General features: G+C 38.1%; 1 protein-coding gene across 1 annotated transcript; it reads right to left on the reverse strand.

Annotated features, from left to right (window-relative positions):
• Window positions 1-321: 321 nt before the first annotated feature.
• MPP4 (membrane protein, palmitoylated 4 (MAGUK p55 subfamily member 4)) lies at window positions 322-23592 on the reverse strand. Its single transcript, XM_010564903.1, has 21 exons — window positions 23496-23592; window positions 21280-21401; window positions 20255-20332; window positions 19468-19548; window positions 18774-18905; window positions 18030-18111; window positions 16774-16859; window positions 15684-15755; window positions 15035-15231; window positions 13829-13893; window positions 13019-13036; window positions 11926-11964; window positions 11149-11169; window positions 9885-9899; window positions 8326-8367; window positions 7355-7525; window positions 6389-6469; window positions 5319-5412; window positions 4382-4490; window positions 1755-1889; window positions 322-777 (listed from the first exon to the last, which is right to left on the reverse strand). Exons 1-21 carry the CDS (start codon window positions 23527-23529, stop codon window positions 586-588), a joined length of 1866 nt encoding a protein of 621 aa, XP_010563205.1. The 5' UTR covers window positions 23530-23592; the 3' UTR covers window positions 322-585.
• Window positions 23593-24542: the final 950 nt, after the last annotated feature.

Here is a 24542-nt window from a genome sequence, read left to right on the forward strand (position 1 = left end):
ACTTGAGTTGATGGAACAAAAGAAAATACATGCTACATGTATTGTGAAGGTGAGTGTAGGTTCTAGAGTAATTTTTATTGTGACACCACCACTCTGCTCCTGTCTTAAAAGGTAAAAAGGATAAGCAGCAAAGCAATACCTTCATAAATAACACTCTTTGCTCAAAGACAGCATGCTAAAAGAGCATACTCTAGACTGAGTATTGACTGAGTATCATTTATCAGTAAGGCTTTCAGAATGTACAGGTATCACAGTACCAGAATGACCATAATAGAAAGGAAAGGACTTTTCCATAGCTGTGTACGAGTAAATTATGCACATACATGCAACAAAATAGATTTTTCTTTATTCTTGTAATTGAGCGCTCACAATATTTCCTTTTTTGTACAAAAGTGGATGCAACTGTAACATAAAAAGCTGAAGAGCTACACAGAACGTAGTATGATTATATCTCCTGTAACAGCTTCTTTGCTAATCCTCTTTCAAATCCCTCACATACAAAGATAAATTCTTGCAATCCTGACATTAGGATTATTCAAGTAAAACATAAGCTGTAATCTTTCTGAAGCTGCCTGCTGCTCAGAATTAGGGCTGAGTGTCTGAGCATATCCATATTGCAGGGACCCACTGGGGCTCATCCTGTGCACGATGGACTGCAGACAGCAGCTGCGCAGATGCTTCTTGTAAATTGTCATTCACAATCACTTGATCAAAGAACTGACCAAACTGGGCTTCCATTTTCTTAGCCGAATCTTCCATCTCCTGTAAATCTTCTTCCTGCGAGACACAGAGTAAGTCTATAAAAGCTTTTGTGTTGTGTAGAGAAACATACCTGCATGGCATCTGCAGAACACCTTGGGCCGTGTAAACAAGAGGTGAATAGATAGTGCCTGTGTACTTTATTTCATTTACGCCTGCTGCAGTCAGTTCCAAGTCTCTCAAACAGAGCTGACTGCCATATCCTTCTCAAGGAAATACCTTCTGTCTCAGTATGCTCCATTTGCCCCAAAAAGGTTATCCTGCTGACAGAGGATGTTAGGGACTGAAAGGCAAATCCACTAATACTTGTGTTCTCGTTCCACATTTTAGTTTATTTCCCCAGTGTTCATGTTTGTTTCTGCCATAGCAATCATGATTCATTTCCATGTTTTCCATGGTTATGGACTGAGGTCTCCAAAATTTTAAGATGCTAGACTTGATTATAATTTGCATGGAAACAATTGTGACAATGTACCAGACACATTGTAAATACAAGATACGCGTTTCCTACAAGCAGGATTTTTTTTAACCTATAGAACTTAGTATAGAATTCATATTGATACTGTCATTTAGCATACATAAAATAACAATACATTCTTATAACTACATGAAAAAATAATTTAATTACTGAATGAAGCGCATTGCAGGTATTCCAGTGCAAACAGTAAATGTATGTGTTGACTCAAATCTTGTCACAAGGAAGTTAATTAAAACAAGAATATTAAAAAATAGCCTCTCCTTTAAAGACATTTTGAAGCAAAATGCCTCAATCCCCCAGGTACAAATTACAACCCTTCCGCTTCATAGCAAATCTGGACAGGGAAAAAAATCCCAACAAACCAAACAGAAAAAGACAAGAATAACTTAGATTTGATCCTAAAGACACAATAATCTTTTTTTAAGAGAGTTAACATAGTAACACAGTAGAATGCATTATGTTCTAAACACAGAATCCCAGAATAATAAACTGAGTCTCTTCTATTCCCAAATCTCACCTTGAATTTCATGTTCACATAATAATCTGTAATGATCCTGGCATTTTTACGAGTCTGCCTCATGCAGTTTATGCTGGATGGCTTGATGAATATAATGTAGGGCTTTAATTCATGAGTCCGGGCTACTTGTATGCCCTGCAAATTAAGGGTAAAAAAAGTTAAAGTATTTCAAGTGTATTCATCCCAGTTTTACTCCCATAAAAAGCCAATTGTTTACAACATGCTGTTATCTCCAGACCTATCAGTAATCTTTTTCAGGAACACCTACTTTAAAATGACCTCACTAATAATCCCTGGACCAGACATTGTTAACAACTGCAGTATACCAATCACTTAATTCTGCTTGGTAACCTTATTAGGAGTTGCTTTCAACTCCAGTGAATGACTGGACATTGTCATTAACAGATCTCTACAATCAACGACATAGAAAAACAGATTTCAGATTCATTTTTAAAGTGCTGGGGAGCTACCTTTGGAACAAGTACACCTTTATTGCTCCATACGGGAAGAAAGTATCCTGCTTTTGGAAATCTTTGTGTGTGTAACATTCCCTGATGCTAATAAGCTACTGCAGAGCTGTGGAGGGAACTAGGGGAAAAAAAAAAAAGGAAAAAAAAGCACAGCATGTAAAGTTGGCCAAGCCACCAAATTTAAAATACAAGTATGCAACTTAGCAGTAATTCTACCTCACAGCAGTTACTGAAGAATAGCTATGAGCCATTACTTCATAGCCTTCCCCAAACTTGTCCTTTAAACTCATAGCCTAAAACACTGATAGTGGCACATCTGTTCAAGTAGCAAGATGTCATGGTTTACCCCCAGCCAGCAACTAAGCACCACACCCACCCAGCGGGATGGGGGAGAAAATTGGGAAAAGAAGTAAAACTTGTGGGTTGAGATAAGAACGGTTTAATGGAATATAAAAAGAAGAAACTAATAATGATAATGCTAACACTAATAAAGTGACAGCAGTAATGATAAAAGGATTGGAATGTACAAATGATGCACAGAGCAATTGCTCACCACCTGCCGATCGACGCCCAGTTAGTCCCCAAGCAGCGAGACCCCCGCCCCCGCTCCCCCCAGTTCCTATACTGGATGGGATGTCCCATGGTATGGAATACCCCATTGGCCAGTTTGGGTCAGCTGCCCTGGCTCTGTCCTGTGCCAACTTCTTGTGCCCCTCCAGCTTTCTCGCCAGCTGGGCATCAGAAGCTGAAAAATCCTTGACTTTAGTGTAAACACTACTTAGCAACAACTGAAAACATCAGTGTTACCAACATTCTTCCCATACTGAACTCAAAACATAGCACCTACCAGCTACTAGGAAGACAATTAACTCTATCCCAGCTGAAACCAGGATACAAGATTACATTTCCCCTCCCCCTTCTCGCTTTTGTTTAGAAGTGTAGCAGAAGAAATCCAAGGTCATTCTTAGATCTTAAGTGAAGACTAAAGTGTGGCCTAATCTGCCCCTTATAGTGGTTTGGATTTTGACTAGAAACCCACAGGTCTTGTAACTTAACTTCTATTTTAAACAGCACAAACCACTGCTAACTTAAGACTGACTACACTGGCTCTGCATAATTAGAGGGAAGTCTCTAAAAGTTACTGAGTAACGGTGTCTCTTTACATTCAGTTAGAAGAGATGTTGAAACCCAGTAGCCTAACTCCTAAGTACTAAATATGCAAGTAATTCAGAGAAGTTCAGTAACATTTTGCTAGACACAGCTTTAAGTCTCTTAGCTATTTACAAACTCAGGCCTTTATTAGTCTTATCTTCATCAGCAAATTCAATGCAAAGATAGAAGAAAAAGTGAATAGTGTCTAAGTGAAAAGATTAGCATGGTAAGTAGTTCTGAAAGTGTTAGAGGTAATAAAAGTAATTAAGAAAAAAAAACAAAACAGAAGAATCCAAAGATTGCATTTGAAGTTTTTTTGCAATGCCCAGTATAGAAACATCCGGTAATCACCCTAGTATTTGAAGCACCTCTTGCCAATGTCTGCTAGGGCATATGTGCAAGCTGCCCTTTCTCATAATAGTAAACTTCTACAAACTGTGGTCCCTAGATGAGCAGTGGTCTACACAGCAAGCACTCGCTGGAGGTTCTTGTAGAGCTGTTTGGTCATGTGCGCCAGCAGCCTACTCCCAGCTGTTAAGTTACTTCTGAAGAGAAATAGATGCTTGATATAATCCATGCTTTTGCTCAATTACTTTAATAGTTGCTGCTTTTACCAAAGGGTGTTCAGAGATTGCTAATGGAAGGACAGAACTCTCAACTAAGAGAGCTTGTAGGAGGAGGAGGAAATCCCATGCAAGTCTCCACATGAAAGAATAATCCTTGCTTTAAGCAAGTATGAAAACTCATTTCTGTACTATTCTACCTGATAATGCAGCTGCTGACTTGGAAACAAGTGAACTATACTGACCTGTACATACTTGTCACTGTAGTATCCCCCCACCAAGACCCATGCAAAGAATAATCTATTATTAATAAGCACCATGAGCTAGAGTGAAAAACAAGACAAAGCAACTAACACTGTTCCAATAGCTCAAGAATGTACAGAGAATTATTTTTCCTTCCAGGAGATAGGGAATCTAGATTCCCTGGCCCTTTACAACTCACCTGTGGTTCTAAATCTATTACACAGATCTTCCCTTCATCAAGGACTGTTCGCACTGCATCAATACTGGTACCATACAGGTACCCTTTGTATTCCCCATATTCCAGCATTCTGCAACAGCGGTGAGGAAGAAGGAAAATGAAAGAGCACTTGAGTCTCAAAAAGGTTCCATTTAAGGGTGAAATCTTCAAAGGTAATCCAGTGATCAAGACTGCATGATCATAGAACATAGAGAACACTGATGAACAACCTCCACCTTTGCTCTTTCCCACTACACTGGGCACAAAATCAGAACCATTACAGTTTGACATCTTCAAAGCATGCGTTTTTTACTCATCTTGTTGTTACAAATTACATCTTTAGAGGTTGTGATTCTAATGATAAAATGCTTGTCATTTATATAGTACAAATAACTTCATAAATCAGAAGATCTGAAAGCATTTGGCACAGCTCAAGGAGTGTAGCTTCAGGTGCTGAGCTGGTCTGTCTTAGAGGAATTATTGATGCATGGTAAGGAGCAGACACTTCTGAAAGTTTAGCCCTTACAGTTCAGCTGCTTACATGGAGATGTTGTCACTGGAGAGATTCTGCAATGGAGTTGTAGATCAGGAACAGGTCTGACTCACTGCTCAATTTTAGAGAACTGTCTGGTTTCTAGGAGAGTTAAACTCAGCTTACAAGCACATCAAATGAGCTCAGGACTGGAGATCCCACTTTCTTTTAGGATTCTGAGATTTAATTGTAGAGGAGCTTATTTGCAACTGCATAAATACAGTTTTTGAAGCAATGGGCTCAAGTAGTTTTACCCAAATTTACACCACACATACATCGTAAGTATGAGTGGAGGAGCCCAGATTTGGGACCTAACTACAAAACTGTCTTTTCTTACATCATGTTACATTTTAAGTAACAAAAGTTTATTTTGTCTTTCCTACTTACCTGTGGCTATACACCATGTTTTCAAAAGTTTCCTTTGATACGTAGTGATATTCACGACCATTCATTTCGTAACTCTTCTGAACACGAGTGGTGTCTGAAAGGAGGTATGCAGACACACACATACAAAGCCAAAATCAACTGCAAGTAAATTCCAGTAATTTTATAAATGAAAGTGAGACAACTTTCATGAAGGACGATAAATCAGTATTTTTGTAAGTAATAAAGTCAGTTGTTTCAATTTGTTAATCCAGAGCAAAAGCTTTGTCTACTCTACTGGTCGCCCAGTGGCAAGTCCTTGAAAATCAGCAAAGCACATCTATATTTCTTGGAATGGAAGGAGAGCGGTTTAATCCAAATATCTGCGACTCAAACCAATCAGGAACTGCTTTGGAACCAGTTGCACAACTTCTTTTACTCCTCTGAGGTAAAATTGATTAGAGTTAATTCAGAAAAATCCCACAAGCCTTTCCACACTTGCACCTTCCCCATATCTGGGATCTTGAGCACAAAAGAATTGCTGAATTTTCAGCCAGCTTCAGATTCATACATTTCCTGTTTGGTTATCCAAATTGCATGAACCAAATAAGCACAGGTAGAAACAATTTCAGTTATTACGTCAGAAATTAAGCTGTGTAAGTCTCATCTGAGACTTGAAGGCTAATAAGGAAAGCTGCAAAGCCTATTAAGCACCAACTTCTGTTGCCTTCACTCGCATATCTGACCACTTAAACACTACGAACTTACAATATCCCTAAGAAACATTTTTAAATCTAGGAAAAACAAACATCAAGATTAAACAAAATCATGCAGATAATCTACTGCTACATAAAGCTTTAACAGTTTCAGGAGCTGTAACTTGAAAACAGCTTTGGCTGATTTGCCAAAATAAGGAGAAAGATCATATTTAAACTAACCCTTATAAAAGCAAATGTCTCTGGCTTGCAGTAGAGCTGAAAAAACAGCCATGCAGCAAAGAGTGTATGAATACACAAAGGCAAGAGGGAGGTACCTGACATTTCCTAATCATGTTTGAAGGAGGTAGTGGGAGAAAGAGGAAGAACGTTACATACGAGGTATGGCACTTTGAAACTCCCGTGGGTTACTTGCGATAAGCCTTCGCCTTAGCTCATTCACACCAACTCCTGCAGGACCTGAAAAGTTGGAAAAGCGACTGTTACTGACAGAGGCACTTTTTACACACGCCCCCCCATTTTCTGACACATTGCACACAGACAAATGAAATATATAAATAAGTTCCAAAAAAATGTACCAGAAGTGACTGAAGCATCTTGATTGATTCAGGGTACAAATCACTTCCCAGCAATATAGTCATACCCAGGAGGCAACTCAGCAAAACCATTTTAAAAGAAAAAAATATTATCAAATACTTCCAGACTTAGAAAGGACAATGGACTTGCCTTTACCAGTTTGCTTTATCAGGATCATGGAACACTGCAGAACAACAGCTTCCTTTCAGTCACTATCATTAAAGACTACTTGAGAGCCTGCAGCCCACTTAATACAGTATTTCCTATAGCAAGCATTATTAAAGACATCTTTTTAACTTTCCCTACTGCCCAAGATTGAGATTCTTCTAGTCTGGAGTTTAATTTTAAACATTCTTACCATATCCATGCATTTAACACTGGCTGTAGAAATGCCTCCATGTAAGTTACAAATGTTTTCTCATCAGTTTCTGTAGCAGTCCCAACTGAATATAAAACTGAACCATTTCCCTAATAAAATTCATTATCAATCACCATTCATAACTGTATGGCTTCTTCTAAGGACTTTTTGTTTTTTTTTCAACATTCGCTATCTCAAGCAAAGAAGATGACACATACATCAAACTTTAAAACCAATAATGGGGTCAAATTACAATCATTCTTGATGTACTGCTTTGAGAGCTACCTGCACAGTCTTGCAACCACTGCAGTCAGCAGCAGGAAACCTGAGTGGATCAGACCATGACTGACTGCTTCCTCCCCTCTGTTACAGGTTCTGAAATTTGCATGAGAAAGTAATTAACCTCTTACCCACAAGTATAATTAGTCTGTTGCGGTCTGCTGGGTGCCGCTGGTACCTAACCACCTCTTCATATGGAGCTGCAAGAGTGCTGTAACAGCTGCTGGGGCACCGAGTGTAACATGACTGCTGGTTGGTCCGGGATTTCCTGCGACACAGGCGCATACTTCTACGGAAACCAGCTGTAAGGGGCAAATACATCAGTACTGGAAAATACACCTGAGATACAGGCAACTAGTTCTTTAGTCTAGAGTGTCTGTTTCTAAGCCACACAACATACTGGTTTTTTGAGCTTTTTGCAGGGTGAATTTCATTGCTGCACTTGGTATGTCAGCTTGGTAGAACCGGTGAGTATTAAAAGACAGCTAAAGAGGAGGTCAAATCTCACTGAAAGTCACCTGAAAATTAACCCAGAATCAAAGACCCCCAAAAGATCCCCCAAAACAAGCCAAAGGAGAAGTTTCTGGCCACATAAAGCATCACTGGGGAACAGGTCAACTGTTTTTTGATAGTGTAGCTGGTTTACTCTCCTAAAGCAAGTCTGGAATGCTTGCTCCGGCCTTCAGAATGAATCCAAATACTTTAAAGGTCACTGTGGTTTAGTAACAGGGATAGGTTTGTTGCTCCACCGTACCATCCAACTCTGAAAACCTCACTTGTAGGTCTACTTTTCTAATGAAAGCCCTCATGATTATTCTTAATGGATGATAGACAACATTACACTCTAGCAAAATAAATCATGAAGTAAGGGAAATCTTAACAGCCAGTCAATCTGAAATAGCGGTGGCCAGGTCTCAGTAGAAGCCTAACAGAAGAGAGATTTAAATGGAGAGAACAAGCATTAGTAGGAGGAAAGCGACTTCTTGAAGTTTGGAAGACAGTAGTTAGAATTCAGTGCAGTATGTCTTTAGATTTAACGTCAGACAAGCACTTAATCTAGATCAAACCCCCAACATCTTACTTATCTTTAGTCATTGCGTACCAATAAAGACTCGTTGACCAAATTCACCAAATTCTTCCTCTTCTAGAATAGGAAGAACAAATACTCATGAAATAAAAAAAAAAGGAACAGTGAAAGCTTAAGAGTTAGATGGCTAACAATTATTGCTGATCCCAAATGAAAGTGTTTCAGTAAACATATGGAAGTACCATGCCTAATCTAATAAAAAAAGCACAATACTCCATAACATGAAATACTCAAATATTTGACATGATCAATGACCAATTCAAAGGACCAATATTTATGTAAGAGAAAATTTAAACTTAGAAAGTCTTGGTATTTTCTAAATTAGATTTGAAACTCAAGATTTTATTTGTTTCATTCCTAAGATAACTAGACACCAGACAATGTTTTGAAATACTTCTACTGAAAAAAACTCCACATAATTTAAGCTTTTCAGGTGTAACCTAGCTTACAAGAATTATTTAGTTAAACATTACAATAACCAACAAGTCAGTAGCACAAAATCAGAAATAAAAAATTTATAACTCCGTTTCTGCCCAATAGCATGCTTGGAGAATGCAACATGTATCTGCTCAGACCTTTCAGGCAGAATGAAGACCTGATTTTATTACTACTTTTTAATTATCTTTGGATCAGTAATATCTGTACTCCAACATCCCAGACTAATCTGTTTCTCCAATTCTTTGTCCCCGTTCTCATGCTGTTCCTTGTGAAGGCTTAACCATTCAGGTAAGCCTTCTAAATCTCTATATTGTTTGGGGTTTTTTTTAAATGAAATATCTCCTATAAGGCTCAAAAATATCCATTTCCCAATAGATCAATGCTGTAACAGTTTAGAAACTATTTTATAAAGTGATTTGAAAACAACTAAGGAAAAAAAATGGTGTCAGCAGTGTTTAGATTTCCTTTCAAAAAGGACTCCTAATTTTCCTGTAATCGGGCATGTAGTTATCCAAGCTGTGTATTCCCTTTATTTAGGCCTTGTTAAAGCAAGAATAAGATACAGAATACATAGGCATATCTTTAAAGGCAATGATTGTTCCAAGGCAAGAACATTATTTTCATTTGCAAAGCATGAAATGTATCATCTTTTAGCACTACATTCTTCTGACTGACAGTTATCTCATAAGCATGCAAGTATCAAAACAAAATTAGATGCATCTTAGTTACTCTTCTTTCACATCTGTACACTCTGTACTACTTGTTCCTTTAAAATACAGTTTTATTCCTACATTTCTATAGGTACTAACAACTCCTTGTTTATGACTGTAGAAAAAAAATACTCGACAAAAAACTGCTCGTTCAGAGCAAAGTTCAGAGTACCATTCAGCTGACATACGCCTGTATCATTTCTATCTTCAGGTCTTTTGAGCTGTCATTCAAATCTTTTTGAGCATTTCTGCTTTATCTACCCTCTGTCTTATGGTATGGAGTGCAGTGTGGACTCCTACTGGGAACAAGCAATTCAGCTACTGGGTGTTGTAAGAAGAGCGGTAGTTCTTAGTAATGCAATAAACACAGATAAATTCTAATAGATTACTGCTTACAGGAGACAGGGAGAAAAAAGTTTGTGTTACCTTCTTTAAGCTCCTCTGCACATTTAGATGGAGACAGACATAAAACAATTAGTTTTGAGAAGACAGTCTATACTAAGATTAAAAAAAAATCCAACCAGCATCATCCAATGCATTTAGGAAGTTTAGGGAACAGGTACTGCAGGCTTTAAATCTAAAATATGCCTGTTTGAGCATAAATTCTCAGTTCCCAAAGAATGAGACACTCAGCTACAGCATCTACGTCAGTATTGTACTTGCAAAATACATCACACAGATGTTCAACTACTGGTTAAAGTAAAATGTAGGATAGCAAATATTTGCACCTTCATTCCTCCGACTGTCTGGATATAGCAGAGAGCTGACTCAGCACTGAGTAGTGAATAGGATTTGCAAGAGTAATCCCCAAGTACAGTTATCAGAAACATCCTAGCCTGAAAACAAAAGACTGCCCTGTAGACCTGATGGTTCTGTCTTAAAAGCTTTGGGCATTGCTTAAGAGGTGGAAGAGAATGAACCACTTGTGATAAGAGGAGAAGATCTGACTGGCAAGTAGGAACCTTGTGGAGAAGAGCAAGTGTAAGGCGGAATGACATCTTCTCCACAAGATTACCAAATATCTCAAACAAGAAGTTTAGCAGTAGTAGATCTATTTTAGTGGAAAAATGATTTATTTTAGAAGACTTCAGTTGTGCAGAACTCTGAATATGCTGTAAATAGGTAGCTGTTCCCTAAAAAAAAACCAACCCCAAACCAGCTTGGTTAAAAAAAAAAAAAGCACTGATTGATTGTATGTCTTACACATAAATCATTCATTAAGCATTTTTGTTTCATGTATGCCAGCCATGCACACAATCGGGAATCCAAAACAGTTCTCTTTACCACATCAACTCCTACAGGCACTGGGGATTCTTAGGCCTCCGTTACCCTAAGGTAATCCAATTATCCACTGACATCAGTGCAGCCCCTGCTGTCACAGCTTGCACAGGTATAACTGATTAGGATTTGATAAACAGATCTGGTACTGATGCACAAGAAGAAACACTCACACTGTGGGATAACAGGACAAAAACTACTAAACAAAATTACTACTAAAGTAATCAAAGAGCAAGAGGAAGACTTAAGGCAACAGGATTTTACATAATGGCTTTTCAAGCCAGAATAGCTTCTAAAGCTAAAATGGCATTCTGTTTTTGTCACCTGCTTGTTTTTAAGATGCTTGTCTCTGGACACCCTTTTCTCAGCAGAACAATAGCAAGGAATTTGGAGATAGGTCAGAGGAACTTACCAGACTCAAATGTTTCTTCATCTTGTTTAGTAATCCAGATAGCAAAGATATTAAAATAAATTCAAAATGTAATTATTTTCCTCCTATAGAATTTCAGGATCAGAAATCAATTTTCCAGCTCCTATCAATCAGTCTGTCTCACACACACTTTCCCCACTTCCCTCTACACTGAAGTAGCAAAATACAGCTTGCCATACTTGAATGAACTGCCTGGTCTCTCTCCACCCAGTTCTACAAGATCACATCCCTCCACAAGAGCTTTCTGAATTACCTCAGGAGAAGGAAGAACAAGCTGTACTGCTTTAAGGAGCAAGTCAAGCTAAGTGTCTTCACAAGTACTATTTACATGTAAAAAACTATTCTTGCTCAGTGCCTAAAAACATATTCTCCCGAGATCAGTTTCTTGGCAACGAATTGTGTGGGTTCTTCAAGACTACAATCATCTGTGGCATTAAATCTACAATAGGCCAAAACTATGGTAATGTTACAGTCGCAGTCAAAACCCTGAATTAAAGAGGCTGGATCTCATTCAGGCGTGTATTTTGGGGGTGGTTCCTCTTTTCGGCACAACACTTCACTATAAGCACTGTACACTAGAACTGCAAACAGCTCATTTTAATACACTAATATAGGATGAAGTTTCCATCGTATGAAAAATAGAATTTTCTACCATTAAGTTCACTAGGAGAATGAGTGTTTTTATCTGGAGAACAAAACAAGGCTTTAACTAGCTACTACCTTGAAGCAAATAGAATAATCTCAAGTGAATTCAGTTACCTGTTTCGACACACTTCTCATCAATCTGCATGTCATCCTCTACAGATCAACACAAGGAAAAAAAAAATTCATCTGAATGAGAGAAACACTGAGGAGGAAAAAACCTTACAGATCTTACAAGACTGAACTCAGACATCAGAAAGAAAATATTTGAAGCTCAGATCAGCTTTAGACATCTTTAAGGATTTTAACTGTTAACTCCAACTTACTGATGTTCCCTGTCTTTAGTGAGCAAAAGGCTCTTAAACTAGTGCTCTGAAGGGCTTGTATCAGAGAGGCAAACACATCTAACTTGAATTCTCCTTTTGAAATCATAAAAGGTTTAACATGGCTGGCGCTCTATTTATCCTGTAGGTATCTATTATAACCACGACAGAATATAATTTTCCACTCCCTTCTCTCCTGTAGCTTTTAAAAGTATGCATCTTTCTAATATGCTTCACTCAAGGAAAGTGTTTTGTTTGGTTGATTTTATTACTATTTTTACAAGGAAGAACAGGAAAAGAAAAGATTTGATTCAGCTCCCTCTCCATCCTCAGACCACATCAATTCACGTCCCTGAAATACAGTCTTCATGGGCTGAGGCTATCTCGTGGGCTCACAGTACTGCACTGTTCATACGTTCTTGTTCTTGCATGCCCCTCCAGATAGGCCCAGTAGGAGCTATTTTCCAGTTACAGGGCAATTCTCAGGGCATCTGTCAACCATATTCTGCCTATATTTATCCTTTAAAGAAATACTTTCTCAGAGCTGCTCAGGTCAGCTGCTGAAGATGGCAGAGAAAGAGGGAGAGGAAAAGATGAAATGTAGTCTTTCCTTCCTCAGAGCAACCCATCCAAACTGTCAGTTCCCTACAAGATAATGCATAGCTTAAGTTTCCACTTTATGACAATGTAAGCTTCTACTATTTCAACTGAAAAAAGGCTTGATTTTGGTTCTGCTAAGCACAAAAAATGACAAGAACTTGAGTTTCTTTTGCAGGTATTTAACAAACTGCCTCATTTCTGACAACTTCTTAAAAAGCCTGTAAAACTATGTGCTATCTTGATTCCAGGTACAGGAATGCAATGTTGTCCAGATATTGATCTCCTACCTTCTTCCACAGTGCTTACTGCCCACAGCATATCCATTGAAGCAGTTAAAATGCAATAAAATTATGGTAAAAGAGAGCCCCGGCTCTAACAAGGAAAGCAATCAGTGCAAGAAGAATCCTAGGCAATGAAACACACTCAATCTGGGAGTTAGCACACGAGAAAAATTAATTTTATACTAGTATAAAGAACCACAGAAGAAAACAGGGAGAGCAAAAACAGGAAGAACATTCTTTGTTGGGGAATAATTGCACGTTTACAGAAAGTTATAGTTGGCAGAGGATAATGTTTCTGGATTGTCACCACGAATAAACTCATGGGGAGCATAGCTTATCTTACACCTCAAGAAAAAAAGTTCTATCTTTCTCTCAAAAGTTTTGATGACAAAGGAACATTCTAAACATACTGCATGGCATCTTTCAGTGCAGAACTGTTATCTCTGTCCCTGGAAAGCCAGGCTAGTACAATTGTCAACTCAAGACTTATTCACACCCAATTAGCCTAGAGAGAATTGGCTTTCCTAGAGAGCTCCTAGATCTTACAGACTTCAGAAGGAGCTGAATTCCCAGCTTCTCTCACAGTCAGATCCCAAGTACATTGGAGACAACAGCCTCCACCATCAGTACTCAGGTACAACTACTAATAAGTGTTTGATTTCCTGGAGATAGTTAACATACTTCTGAGGTTACAATATGGCTCCAGAAACAATGTCTTTGAATTAAACTGAATTGTATGAGCTTCTGTTTCAGTAACCCTGGAAACAGAGAAGACCTTTCTTTCCTACTCTACCACTCAAGTAAATTTTCACTCACACATTGATGATTTGAGACAGAGATGGGGCTGGAAAGGCTGAGACCACCAGAATTCTCGCTGCTTCCTACAGAGAAATAAATGTATCAGTTAAAGAAACAGTCCACAAGCATATTATGCTCCAGTCAGATTCACTGCTTACATGTAAGATCAATCAGTACTGAGCTGACAGAAAACACCAAGAATGGAAACATTACCAATGTTTTAGCCCACTGCAAAGTCCTGAAAGAAAGCTGACATGCTATCAGAACTATTTAAAAGCAATTTCCAAATCAGCAGCCCAGAAGTATTTAGAGTATTTTGAGTTTATATATGAGGACAGGAAGATAAGCCATACTATGGTACAGACTCCTGGAAGTAGAATAGTGTGCTACTGCTATGGGTACTAGTACTATTGCCTTTGTTACTACACAGACCCTCTTGCTTGCAGCCTCAGTCACAACCTAGTTTGATTTCAGCTTTCATTGTATGGACCACAGCTAGGTTTACATATAGTACAAATCAAAGCTTATCATCTACAATTGCGTGGCCTTATGTTTTCCTGAGGGTAACACAGATGGGACAAGGTTAGAGGATCAAACTGAAAAGTGTGCTACAGCAATTTAAGTACGCTGGTTCTGAAAGCATGTAGCGTAAAAATAATGGGCAAGGGATCCTTGTTCTTCCTTGAGCATGTTTTTTTGGTTTGGGTTCCCCCTCCTCCTTTCTTTTAATCTGGTCTACTCAGTTTTGACCAAAGCTGAAGAGGTCCCTCGTGCCTCACAGGTCATCTTTAAAAAAAATACTGTTTCTTGATACAGCTATGCACTTATACTATACACGTATTATCCCACTCTTCCCCCCTGCGCCCCCCCTTTTTTTTAATCATAGATGATGGTCCTAAACAGCTGGGGCCCTTAATTTCTACCCATCTTTCAGCTGCTACACTGCACTAGATGTCTTAGCAACTAGCACAGAGACTAGGCAACTGCTGTGAACTTCTCAGACATCAATTTAAGATGATACAGGTGCTTTCAAAAGCTTGTCATCACATAGGTACTCCTAAGGAAAGGAGAGCAAGAAGTTAGAGAACAGAGAGAGGAAAGATGTTTGTCAGATGCCACTCTGAATCATACTGCTATATATAGCTTATGAAAAATTTAAATAGCAAAGTCTGAGTAACTGGCTAATTTTTGAACTGGAAATCAGAAAAATTACAACTTCTTTACCTTTTAAGAAGATGATTTGAGGGTATAAGTCCAGCACAGGCACTGAGATCTGAAACTTTCCTGGCCTGCCACCAGAGAGCATCATTCTGGTCCACAATCTGGAGTATTTCACCCTTCTTAAAAGGCAAACCTGCATCAGCACATGGTATAGCAGGATCTTGCAAGGGCCAGTAATCTGCCATTGCTCGCACATAGAGCTGGTAAAGAAAATGTCCAAGACTAAGGGGAAGCCAAGTTTAGGACAGATACAACATGAGCTTTATAATCACAGGGCCAGATATTGCTGCTACTTAAGTCAATTCATGATGAAGTCAAGTTTTAAAAACCAGATCAAGCTCCAAACCCTATCCGTTCATTAAGGGAGAAATAAAAATTTGTCTCATACATTGTGAAAAAGAATTGACCTTCAACCTGTAGATCACTCTGAAAATGTCTTCATTACCTTTAACACAACTGTATTTCAGCTTACTATCTTTCCTGCTTCAGCAACAGCATACTGATGTCAGCTGAGAGGTAGCCATAAAGGCAAGTAACACTTTAGGGGTTGCAATAAGCTTCTAAGCAATGCCATTTTTTTGTATCACACCATTAGACATTATTGGGGTAACTGTTTGCAGTAACAATCCAGAAAAACAAAAATGTCTCTTACCGTTGTTTGGTTGCTGACAGGCCGATCAGAAACTGGAATTAATTTGAACATAATTGTCCCCTGAGACAGGGCCTAAATGATTAGAAAAGAATTAAAATATGACTGGTATTCAACACAAATAACCAAACATTGGCAGCACAAGCTTAACACAGCATGGCTTTGAGGTTTCTATAATGTCTGTATTACAAATAGAATTCAGGGAGACAGAGTCATTGTGACATTACTGTATTTTTTTTCAAAAGGCAACTCAAGAAAGAAACTTCAAAGTCTTGCTAAATATTTTTAATTCAATGAAATCTATGTTTCATTGTAAATAGATATAATTTCAACATTAATTCATACCAAACTTTTCTACTGAAATCTAATATAAATTAGCAGCAGAGTCTGGTTGGACAAGTGATGTAAAGGGGGGAAGAGAAAAATATAAATATTTAAGAATTAAGCATTCCAATAGAGTTTGTATTTCTTATACCTAGAAATAGTACAATCAAGGAAATAACACATAGAAAGACTTGATATTGATTACATATTCCAATACCTTACTGACTGGCACTAACACTTTGCAGTGAAGAACCCTGAAAGATTGTGGGCAAAATAACACGTAACAGGGACAGCTCAACAGATTTCTTCATGAGAATTTTGACGACAGTAATTACCACGGCCTTTTTTTGCAAGGCAAGGTATATAGCTTACAAGCTCATTCACTCCGCTTTAGTGCATTTTGTAACATGGACTCTTATTAGAGCAGTACCTTTCCACTAGTTTCTTGTGGAATATTAACTGAGTGGAGCTTCCAGAAAAATTATGAATCAGTAACGTCTGAATAAACAAGTATTTTTCGCAGAAGCTGCAGGTGGAATGGTCACAATTAAGTTAATTTCTGTCCTGAACAGGGGTTAGATTTAATTCTGGTTTCATACATTCTGCTTTCATAAGCAGTTGTGAACTTCTTCCACAGTAAGGAAACAATCTGAATTTTGTTAAAAATTTCAGACTGTCTCCTCTAAGAGAGTATGAGTGCATAAAAGAAACGGCATACAGTTACTCTTAAGGTACAAAGTAGAAAAAAGAATAAAAAAAGATTAAATACCAGAATATTAATAACTTGCTCAGGCTCAAGTCCCTCAACAGGAACACCATTTACTTCCACCAGTTTGTCTCCAGCATACAGCAACCCTGCAGTGAAAACAAGGATGAAAGCAGCAGCAGAAGTTTTATCACAGCATGGATTATCTTGGGTAGGTGAAGCAGGGGCACACAGATGTACCACAGGTTTGGAAGTCAGCATCAAACATTTCCATACACCAGGTATGCAGGAAGGCATTTTGGATTTAGGCTGTATTGCCCCTGGATAGGACTGCAGATTTCTGTGGGTCACAAGAAGCTTGCATGCTTCAGTTTTTTATTTCCTCCCACCTCCCCCATCAACATGTTTACAGTCTATTGATGTAAATTGCCTTGCGATTGCCTTAAAAGTAGCAGAAACATTTCCCAAAGTAATTTCTGAACCTATTCTAGCTAAACCCATTATATTAATAGACCATGAGACTTGGACTCAGACCCTTAAAAATTCCAGGTGCAGTGGGAGGCCTTGGGACTCCTCTCTGTCCTTTACAAAGTCTTCACAATATTGTTTACTTTTACATTTTCCTTCAGCTCAGTTAAAACATTAACCAAACTAGGAACTTAATCAGCTGTTGTCTACAGTCTGCGTTTTCTTCTCTATGCAAAGGCCAGAAAATACTAAAAGGGGCTATTTTGTAATGATTACAGTTCAATTTTATTCTGATTTTTTACATTTTAGTTATGTTACATTTCCCAAGGAGCATGGAACACATTCAATTCTAGGATGACAAAGTACTGATATTTCCAAGGAAACTCCTTGGAATATTGCTTAGCAACTAATGCTGCCAAAGTGGTTAGTAGACTAGTGCCAAAAAGCATTACTATGTATTCCTTAAAGCCGATTATCTTATAGAATCACGGACTACTGATGTTTTCCATTTCTCCGTTAGGGAATGAGCTGTTGGTATTCAAACCACACTGCAATTTGGGATATTCCTGATCAATCTCATATCAGGTTTACCCAGGTATTGCTGCCGAGAATACATAACGAAAACTGGATTTGTACCTCAATTCAGTCTCAGACATAGCACATTCATATGAAAATTAATGAAACCAGAATCAAGGTCACTGCAGCATACCACTATTTACAGTGCTGTCCAATGTATACATCATCTTGCTCTATAATGGAAGACTAACTGTAGAAGCTAAGCTATTATCTTACTTCAAATATCTTATTTCAAGTTCAATTTTTTGTATCACTTTGTTTCAAATTACACATACCACTTCTGTCTGCTAGCCCACCATGGATCACACGGGCAACTGTTATGTCACCTGTTATCTCGTGGCGTTTAATGGTGGCACCCTGACAAATAGAAACAAAGAAAAAACACACTGATCACTGAAGAACCCCAGCAAGTTTCCTTTCACATCACAAGTCTGATCTTTGCAATGACAAAAAGGCATTGAAAGATACACCCTTTTTAACACCACATGGATCTAGTGATAATGTTATCATTATTAGTACTAAGTCCTTCAGTGTCTTCAACTTCCATCACACTAAAATAACCTCATTGAATGACTGTAAGAAATCTCTTCTATCTCAGATATTAAAGCTACCTTTTTCTAAAACAGATTAGTTAAGCTATACAATGTTTTCCACTATAAGCACAAATGATTACTAAAGAACCTTTCAGAGTCTCTCCTTCCTTCCTTACTATTTTGGCCAAGGGAATAGCTCTCAATCCAGTTTGCATTTTCATTATATTAGATAAAAACATCTGCCAAATGTTCAAACACCAAGTGGACAAGGCACTGAACAACCCGCTCTAGTTGTACCCACACTGAGCAGGGCTAGATGGTCTCAAGCCCTTTCCAACCCCAACAATTCTTGTGATTCTGTAAAAACTGGACAAGAATGCACACAATGTCTGTGACATTCCTGGAAAGAAACCAATATGCATGTGATGCATTATCGATGCTTGTGTAAGTTAAAATAATTTGACAGACATCAGACAGCTCCCTCACCAGCGGCTGGTTGTTTTTCACTAAGCAGACAATCCTCATAGCTTCCTCATTTTCAGGTATGTTGTCTGGCAGAGGTGGAAGGGTTGGTTCAAAATCTTTCTGGGCCACAGTATCATGAGCAGATAGCAAGGCCTTTACAAACAAAAACAAGCAAACCAACCAACCAATGAGCAAAGATGATACAATAGAACAGCTTTAAACAGTGACGGGTCAGAAAACAGAAAATCAGCTAATAAGTTTCTATGTGAACATAGATCCCTTTCACACATTGACATTTTCTTCTTTCCACTTGAAAATTCAAACTGTGAAATAAAGTTTTCAGAACAGTTCTTCACTCTGCTTCTTCTGGAAAACATACAAAAGATGAAACATTTCTATTTGGAGCTCTAGGGTAAAGAATGCAGGTTTTGCAATTACAAGGAAAATTTGGTTTTATATCTGCATTGACTGCTCAGAATTTAACTTTGTAAGAAACATCTCTCTCAAACATAGCCCTTAAATAAAATGCAGCCCACTGCAGCTACTTCAGATACACAGTTCGCATCTTATTTCACAGCTAGGCTAGTTCATGACTAGGAAACTGCGTCTTTTCTGGCTCCTTTGCCAGTTCTTGTGAACAGCTGGCCATCTCTTTTCCATTCCCACTGCAGACAGCTCTATGAGCAAACTTCTTCTTTCCTGACGTGGGACTTGCCTTTAAGTGTGGAGCACGCAGTAGTTGTCTTAGCTCTTTGATTTCTCCAGACTGAGGGGCTTCACGCAGTAACTCTACCACCTGATAAATGTAAGAGAGAAAGCACAGAGACTGGTTCTGGAGGACAAGTGATTTGGAAAGCTCTAAACTGAATTTAGAGGAATATGGTACGGTGAGAGTGTTAAGCCCTGCCATGTTATGTGACTTGGAGCATATCTATACAGTTTGCTCTAGAATTGGACAATACAACCACAGCTGCACAACACTCAGCCATGCTTAATTTAGTTCAGGCACAGTGCCATGTGCGCTAAATTAGTTTTTTCTCCTATGCCTCAACCAATTTCATCACTAGTGTCAGTTTCTCCACTTACTCATTAACTCTCCCACTAATTCAGAAATTTAAGAATTAATCAGCTATTACGATAAGAAAAATCCCAAAAGCTTTTCAAAATCCTCATGTCAGACTGTTTGATTATAGCCACACAGTTACACGAGAAGAAAAATACATGGCCAGTCATTAAAACAAATAACATATGTGTTCACTACACTGGCCAGGGCTCATGCAGTCTAGTGACCACAGCTGTACACATTTCTCACACCCCCACGCCCCTTAACACAGTAAGAGTTATCAAATAGTTTGACAAATGTGCGAGGAGAGGAGAGAATCTTTCAAGTTTATATAGTGTACTCAGACCTGAAATACAAAAATACCTAAACACTGTTATCTGCAGCTAAGTTGACTAATTTGGTATAAGTAAAGCAATACACTATGTACACAGAGTCTTACCTCACGATTCAATGCACGTGCCTGCAGCATGACAGGAACTGGTCTTTTTCCAAGATAGTGTTGGAGGCATTCATAAATCTATTGCATGCCATGATAGACAAGACAATGCAATGATGGTATGATCTGTTCACGTGATTATATAGATACATACACAACACACAATGGACAATATTGTATTTCTAGGAATTTCTCAGTCCAACTAGAGTCAGAGAGCTTGCAATCTCAATCCTTAATGTCTAATGCACCTGGAATTGAGTCTATAATTCATTGTATTTCCGTATTATCATCCAGCTAGCTAGTTACACTGTAGTTTTAAATTTTCCAGTAAGAAAAGCTGATTACACAAGACAATAGCCTGATAGCATTAATTCTCTGACTTGTAGCTTGCTTCCTTTTTCTAGTTGCAGGCATGATTAACAAAGTAAATTTAACGTAAAAAAAAAAAAATTGCTGTATTTAAAATGGCCTTAATGGACATTCTTATCCACTGCAAGTTTTTCTTCCTTTAAATTTAAAGACTTTAAAAATCCTCATTCAAGCAGAATTTGTACAGAATTTGTCTCAGAGGTACAGTTCTTCAAGGGAGAAACACCAGCCAAAACTCTGTTCTATAACAGCATAAAATCTTCAACTACACATCAGATCAGTGTGGGCAAAGCCAAAAAATATAATTTCACAAGCATCCATACCAAAAAGTGGGATGCATAGCCATACAGAGGTCTAAGAACAGAAAAGACAGCTAAGCAGTGGTGTGTTCAGCCTACATCTCCATCCCCCGGCCTTAATACACACGTGTAAAGTAGAAGAGGACATAATGTCTAGGACATTATGAAATAGAATACTTTTTTTCTTTAAAGCAAAAGTGGTTTTGTTCACTTTGATTGCTAATGTTAGGACCGACATTAGGAGTATCAGCACTTAGTGTAAATAAGCATTTATTGTCCTGATATGGCAATATAAAGTAGCTATCCCCTAGAGACTGTCCTCTAGTAAACCTTTGCCTTCACAGCTGAATATTACTTTACCTTTAAAAGTGCTTGCAGCCAGCGAGATCTGAGCAGGTCATATAACATGCCAACGCCATTGACATCTCTTTTACAGAGCAAACTCAGTTCTTGTAGCACTAGAGTCAGAACATGAGATACACCTGAGCCCAAGAAACAGAAAAGCGCAAGACACTTCAGTACAAATAGAAGACCAACTAAAGCCAAACAGTGACCCAGGCCTTTGAAAAGGACCTTTCCTCAATTTATACTTCCAAGAAATGCACTCATTTCCTGTCTGCTTTGCTTGTTTCCTGCAATCTACTCTGTTGCATAAAAGTTTTATTTTATTATGTTATTAACCAGCAGGGCTAGGTCAATACTAGCAATTTTCAACTGACCTGTGAGAAATACACACAGGGAGTCTCACACATAATCAGTCTGGGTTCAGGCTCGTACCTCCTACTTGAGAAGAGGTAAACATAAAAAATTGCTGTGTTCATTTTATAGGCTTTTCTTTTGGATGATACCCTGTTTAGGCCAGGGACCATCTGTTTTTCTCCACTCTTGAGAAGTGCAAACATTTTGGAGAATATCACTAATGAAAATGCAAATTCCTGTCAAATACATACCGTTGTCACACACACCCACATGTCCCAGGAAAGGGGAAGAGCCGTTCCTGCTATTAGAAGCAGCGCTTAATCTGTTAGGAACAGTATTCAAATACAGTGGAAAACCAAAAAAATCCAGTGTCTTCCTAAAATCTCAAGGAGGCAGAAACTAAGATGTGACAAATAGGTGAGATGTTACACAAAGTCAGGCCTAGATATATACTGGATTTTTGTGAGTGCGTGGAATTTTAATTTTACCTCAAAAATGACAACAGATATTTTCTCTTATGTGACACTCTTCCCAAGAAACACAATGTTTATAACAGCACTAATACAATACCATACCAAATGCTAGAAGTTGGATTTATTAAGCCCTAAGGGTTCTTAAAGAGACAGTAAGAGTTGGATGCCTGACTCCCATTGCATGTCAAAGGAAAGTAAGTGCTCAACTCCTGTGTACTTTGGTAAGCACAAGCTGTCTCTTGCTTTTTAGTGCCAAAGTAATCATACAATATGATTGCAACTGGAGACTTTCCTTTATATTTATTTGTTTACAACATTAAACTTGGCATGTTTCAATGAATAATAGTAATACAAGAAGTGTTGAATAAAACCAAGACATTAGGAGCTTCAAAGGTTACACCAGCCAAGAAATAATAATTTCTTAAAACTAAAGCTCATCCAGCAGACCCAGAATAGCTGAGTACTCTCTACTGCAGACAATATCATCAGCTACTATCATCCAGTCACCACAGCTAACCTAAACATGGAAGCCCTTCTTTACTTGTTTCTCTCCTGAGCACAATTTTTATTACAGTTAATTGTTTCCTGTATCAGCTCTAGACCTCAGTGTTACCAACACTTATGTGAGATCTGTCTTCGATTTTAGTTTCACTGAGGTATTTTCCATATGCATGAATTTATACAGGTACTTGCCTGCTAAGATTCTGCAGATGGGACTTTTGCCTCAATCATCAGGCAGAATTATTGAGTATCCAAACTGGGAAAGCCTGGAAATGTACCTCATTATCAAAAGAATCACCTGTTTCTGGAAAGCAGACATCTAAGCACTTACAGATAAACTCCATGAACCCTGATTGTGAGCGCCACAGGAAAATACCTCCCAAAACACAGTTTTCTTAAAATGATTCTATTCTACAGGAACTTCCTAGTGCCTAATAGAATGCTACCTTTCACGGAGGCACTTTTTAAGATATTTTCCTCATTACTGGTTGTCTCTTTTTGAGATGACTTGTACTAATTAACTCCTAGAATGCTATCCCTACATCAAACTGGGCTCAAATAGACCAAGTTGTTCCATACAGAAGCACAAACCTTCAAACTATACAGCATCATTTCCTTAAGCAAAAAAACCCCCTCTTGCAGTTATTAGTCATTCTTGATACAGCTGCAGAGACCCTTGACTGTAAGCCAGAAACAAATGCCAGGTATTCTCTTCTGACACTCTCTAAATTAACTGCACACCACCATTAAACATCAAGAATCATTCCAATTACTAAGCATTAATACTTCCAGACAAGTTCATCTCTCTCATGACTCAATGGAAGAACAGTTACAGAGACCAAGGAACAAAACTTTTGTCAGTTTTCTTTCTCTTTGAAAAAGAGATGCAAAAGTTAGGAGTACCATTATCTTGACTGCAGACTGTTGGCACCTCCATCTTTTCCTTTATTCAAGGAGATTCCTCCCACTTCGAGTACTGCATTCACACCAAGCAGGTTTCACAAAGATAGATGCTGAACTAGGGAAAAGAGTACACTCATATCAGAATACTGTCAGGTATTTTAGATTCATAAGAAAGCAGAAATTAAAAGAAGGGGGGCAACCATTCATATTTTAAGTGCACAACAGGTTGCAAGCATAAATTAAATACATGAGTCCCACCTGTAAATGCAGTTACCCACCAGCATCCAAAATGCAGACAGACCAACCTCAACTGTAGTATGACATTTTATTTCCTTCATGGAATTGTCATTAGCTTGCTTCATTAAGCCATCTAAATTAACAAGCTATTTGGTACATCTCCTGTTCCCCAGCTTATGTGCACTACAATGGGAAGTTGTAATTTTTTCCAAAGACTTTTAAAACTTGTTTTACATCAATATAGCTTGGAAAATGACCATATTCGAAAACATATTACATTTAATTCCTCTTGTTATTGACGCAATATTAAAACTGAAAGTCTCTGGAGTTTATACTGAATTTTTATTGAGCAAAGACATATTTTGGAAAAAAAAAAAGGGATCCCTGTTTCTATCATTGTTAGAATTTAAGGTCTTTGAAGGATTCATTCCACAAAGATTTCATTATTTTCCTCTATTTCCTCTTAGTGAAGTAAAACACAAAAAAAACCCAAACCCAAATTAAAGAAAACCCCTAAACCTTACCTTACTGGTATCATCATCTCTCTCAGGCAATTTATAATTGGTTGCTACTTTTAGAGATAGAGGCAAAGTTTTTTGCTAATCTAAAAAACCCCTCCAATATCTTTCATTATAAAAAGCAGCATATACTACCTTATTTTTTTTCCTTTAAGTTTTAAAATATGAATTTTTAAGTAATGCAGGAAGCCAACACTTACACTAATTAATCTGTATCTGTGCCGCACTGAACTTTTCACATATAAAACATAAGCCTAAAATTTTCTTCCAAATTCCTTCCCTCCCTTAAAAT

This window comes from Haliaeetus leucocephalus, unplaced genomic scaffold, assembly GCF_000737465.1.
Source record: "Haliaeetus leucocephalus isolate CR32 unplaced genomic scaffold, Haliaeetus_leucocephalus-4.0 Scaffold1, whole genome shotgun sequence".
Classification (NCBI taxonomy): Eukaryota; Metazoa; Chordata; class Aves; order Accipitriformes; family Accipitridae; genus Haliaeetus; species Haliaeetus leucocephalus.

What these genes read in the sequence shown, in the direction of transcription:
- MPP4 (XM_010564903.1), bottom strand. Translation starts at nt 23,529, where the DNA reads ATGGAGGTGCCAACAGTCTGCAGTCAAGATAATG. An exon ending in AGCAAGTTATTAATATTCTG is followed by an intron (nt 15,756 to 16,773) that starts GTATTTAATCTT and finishes CTAATCATTTAG; the next exon opens with GCCCTGTCTCAGGGGACAAT. An exon ending in GTTTCAAAGTGCCATACCTC is followed by an intron (nt 5,413 to 6,388) that starts GTATGTAACGTT and finishes ACCTCCTTTCAG; the next exon opens with ACACCACTCGTGTTCAGAAG.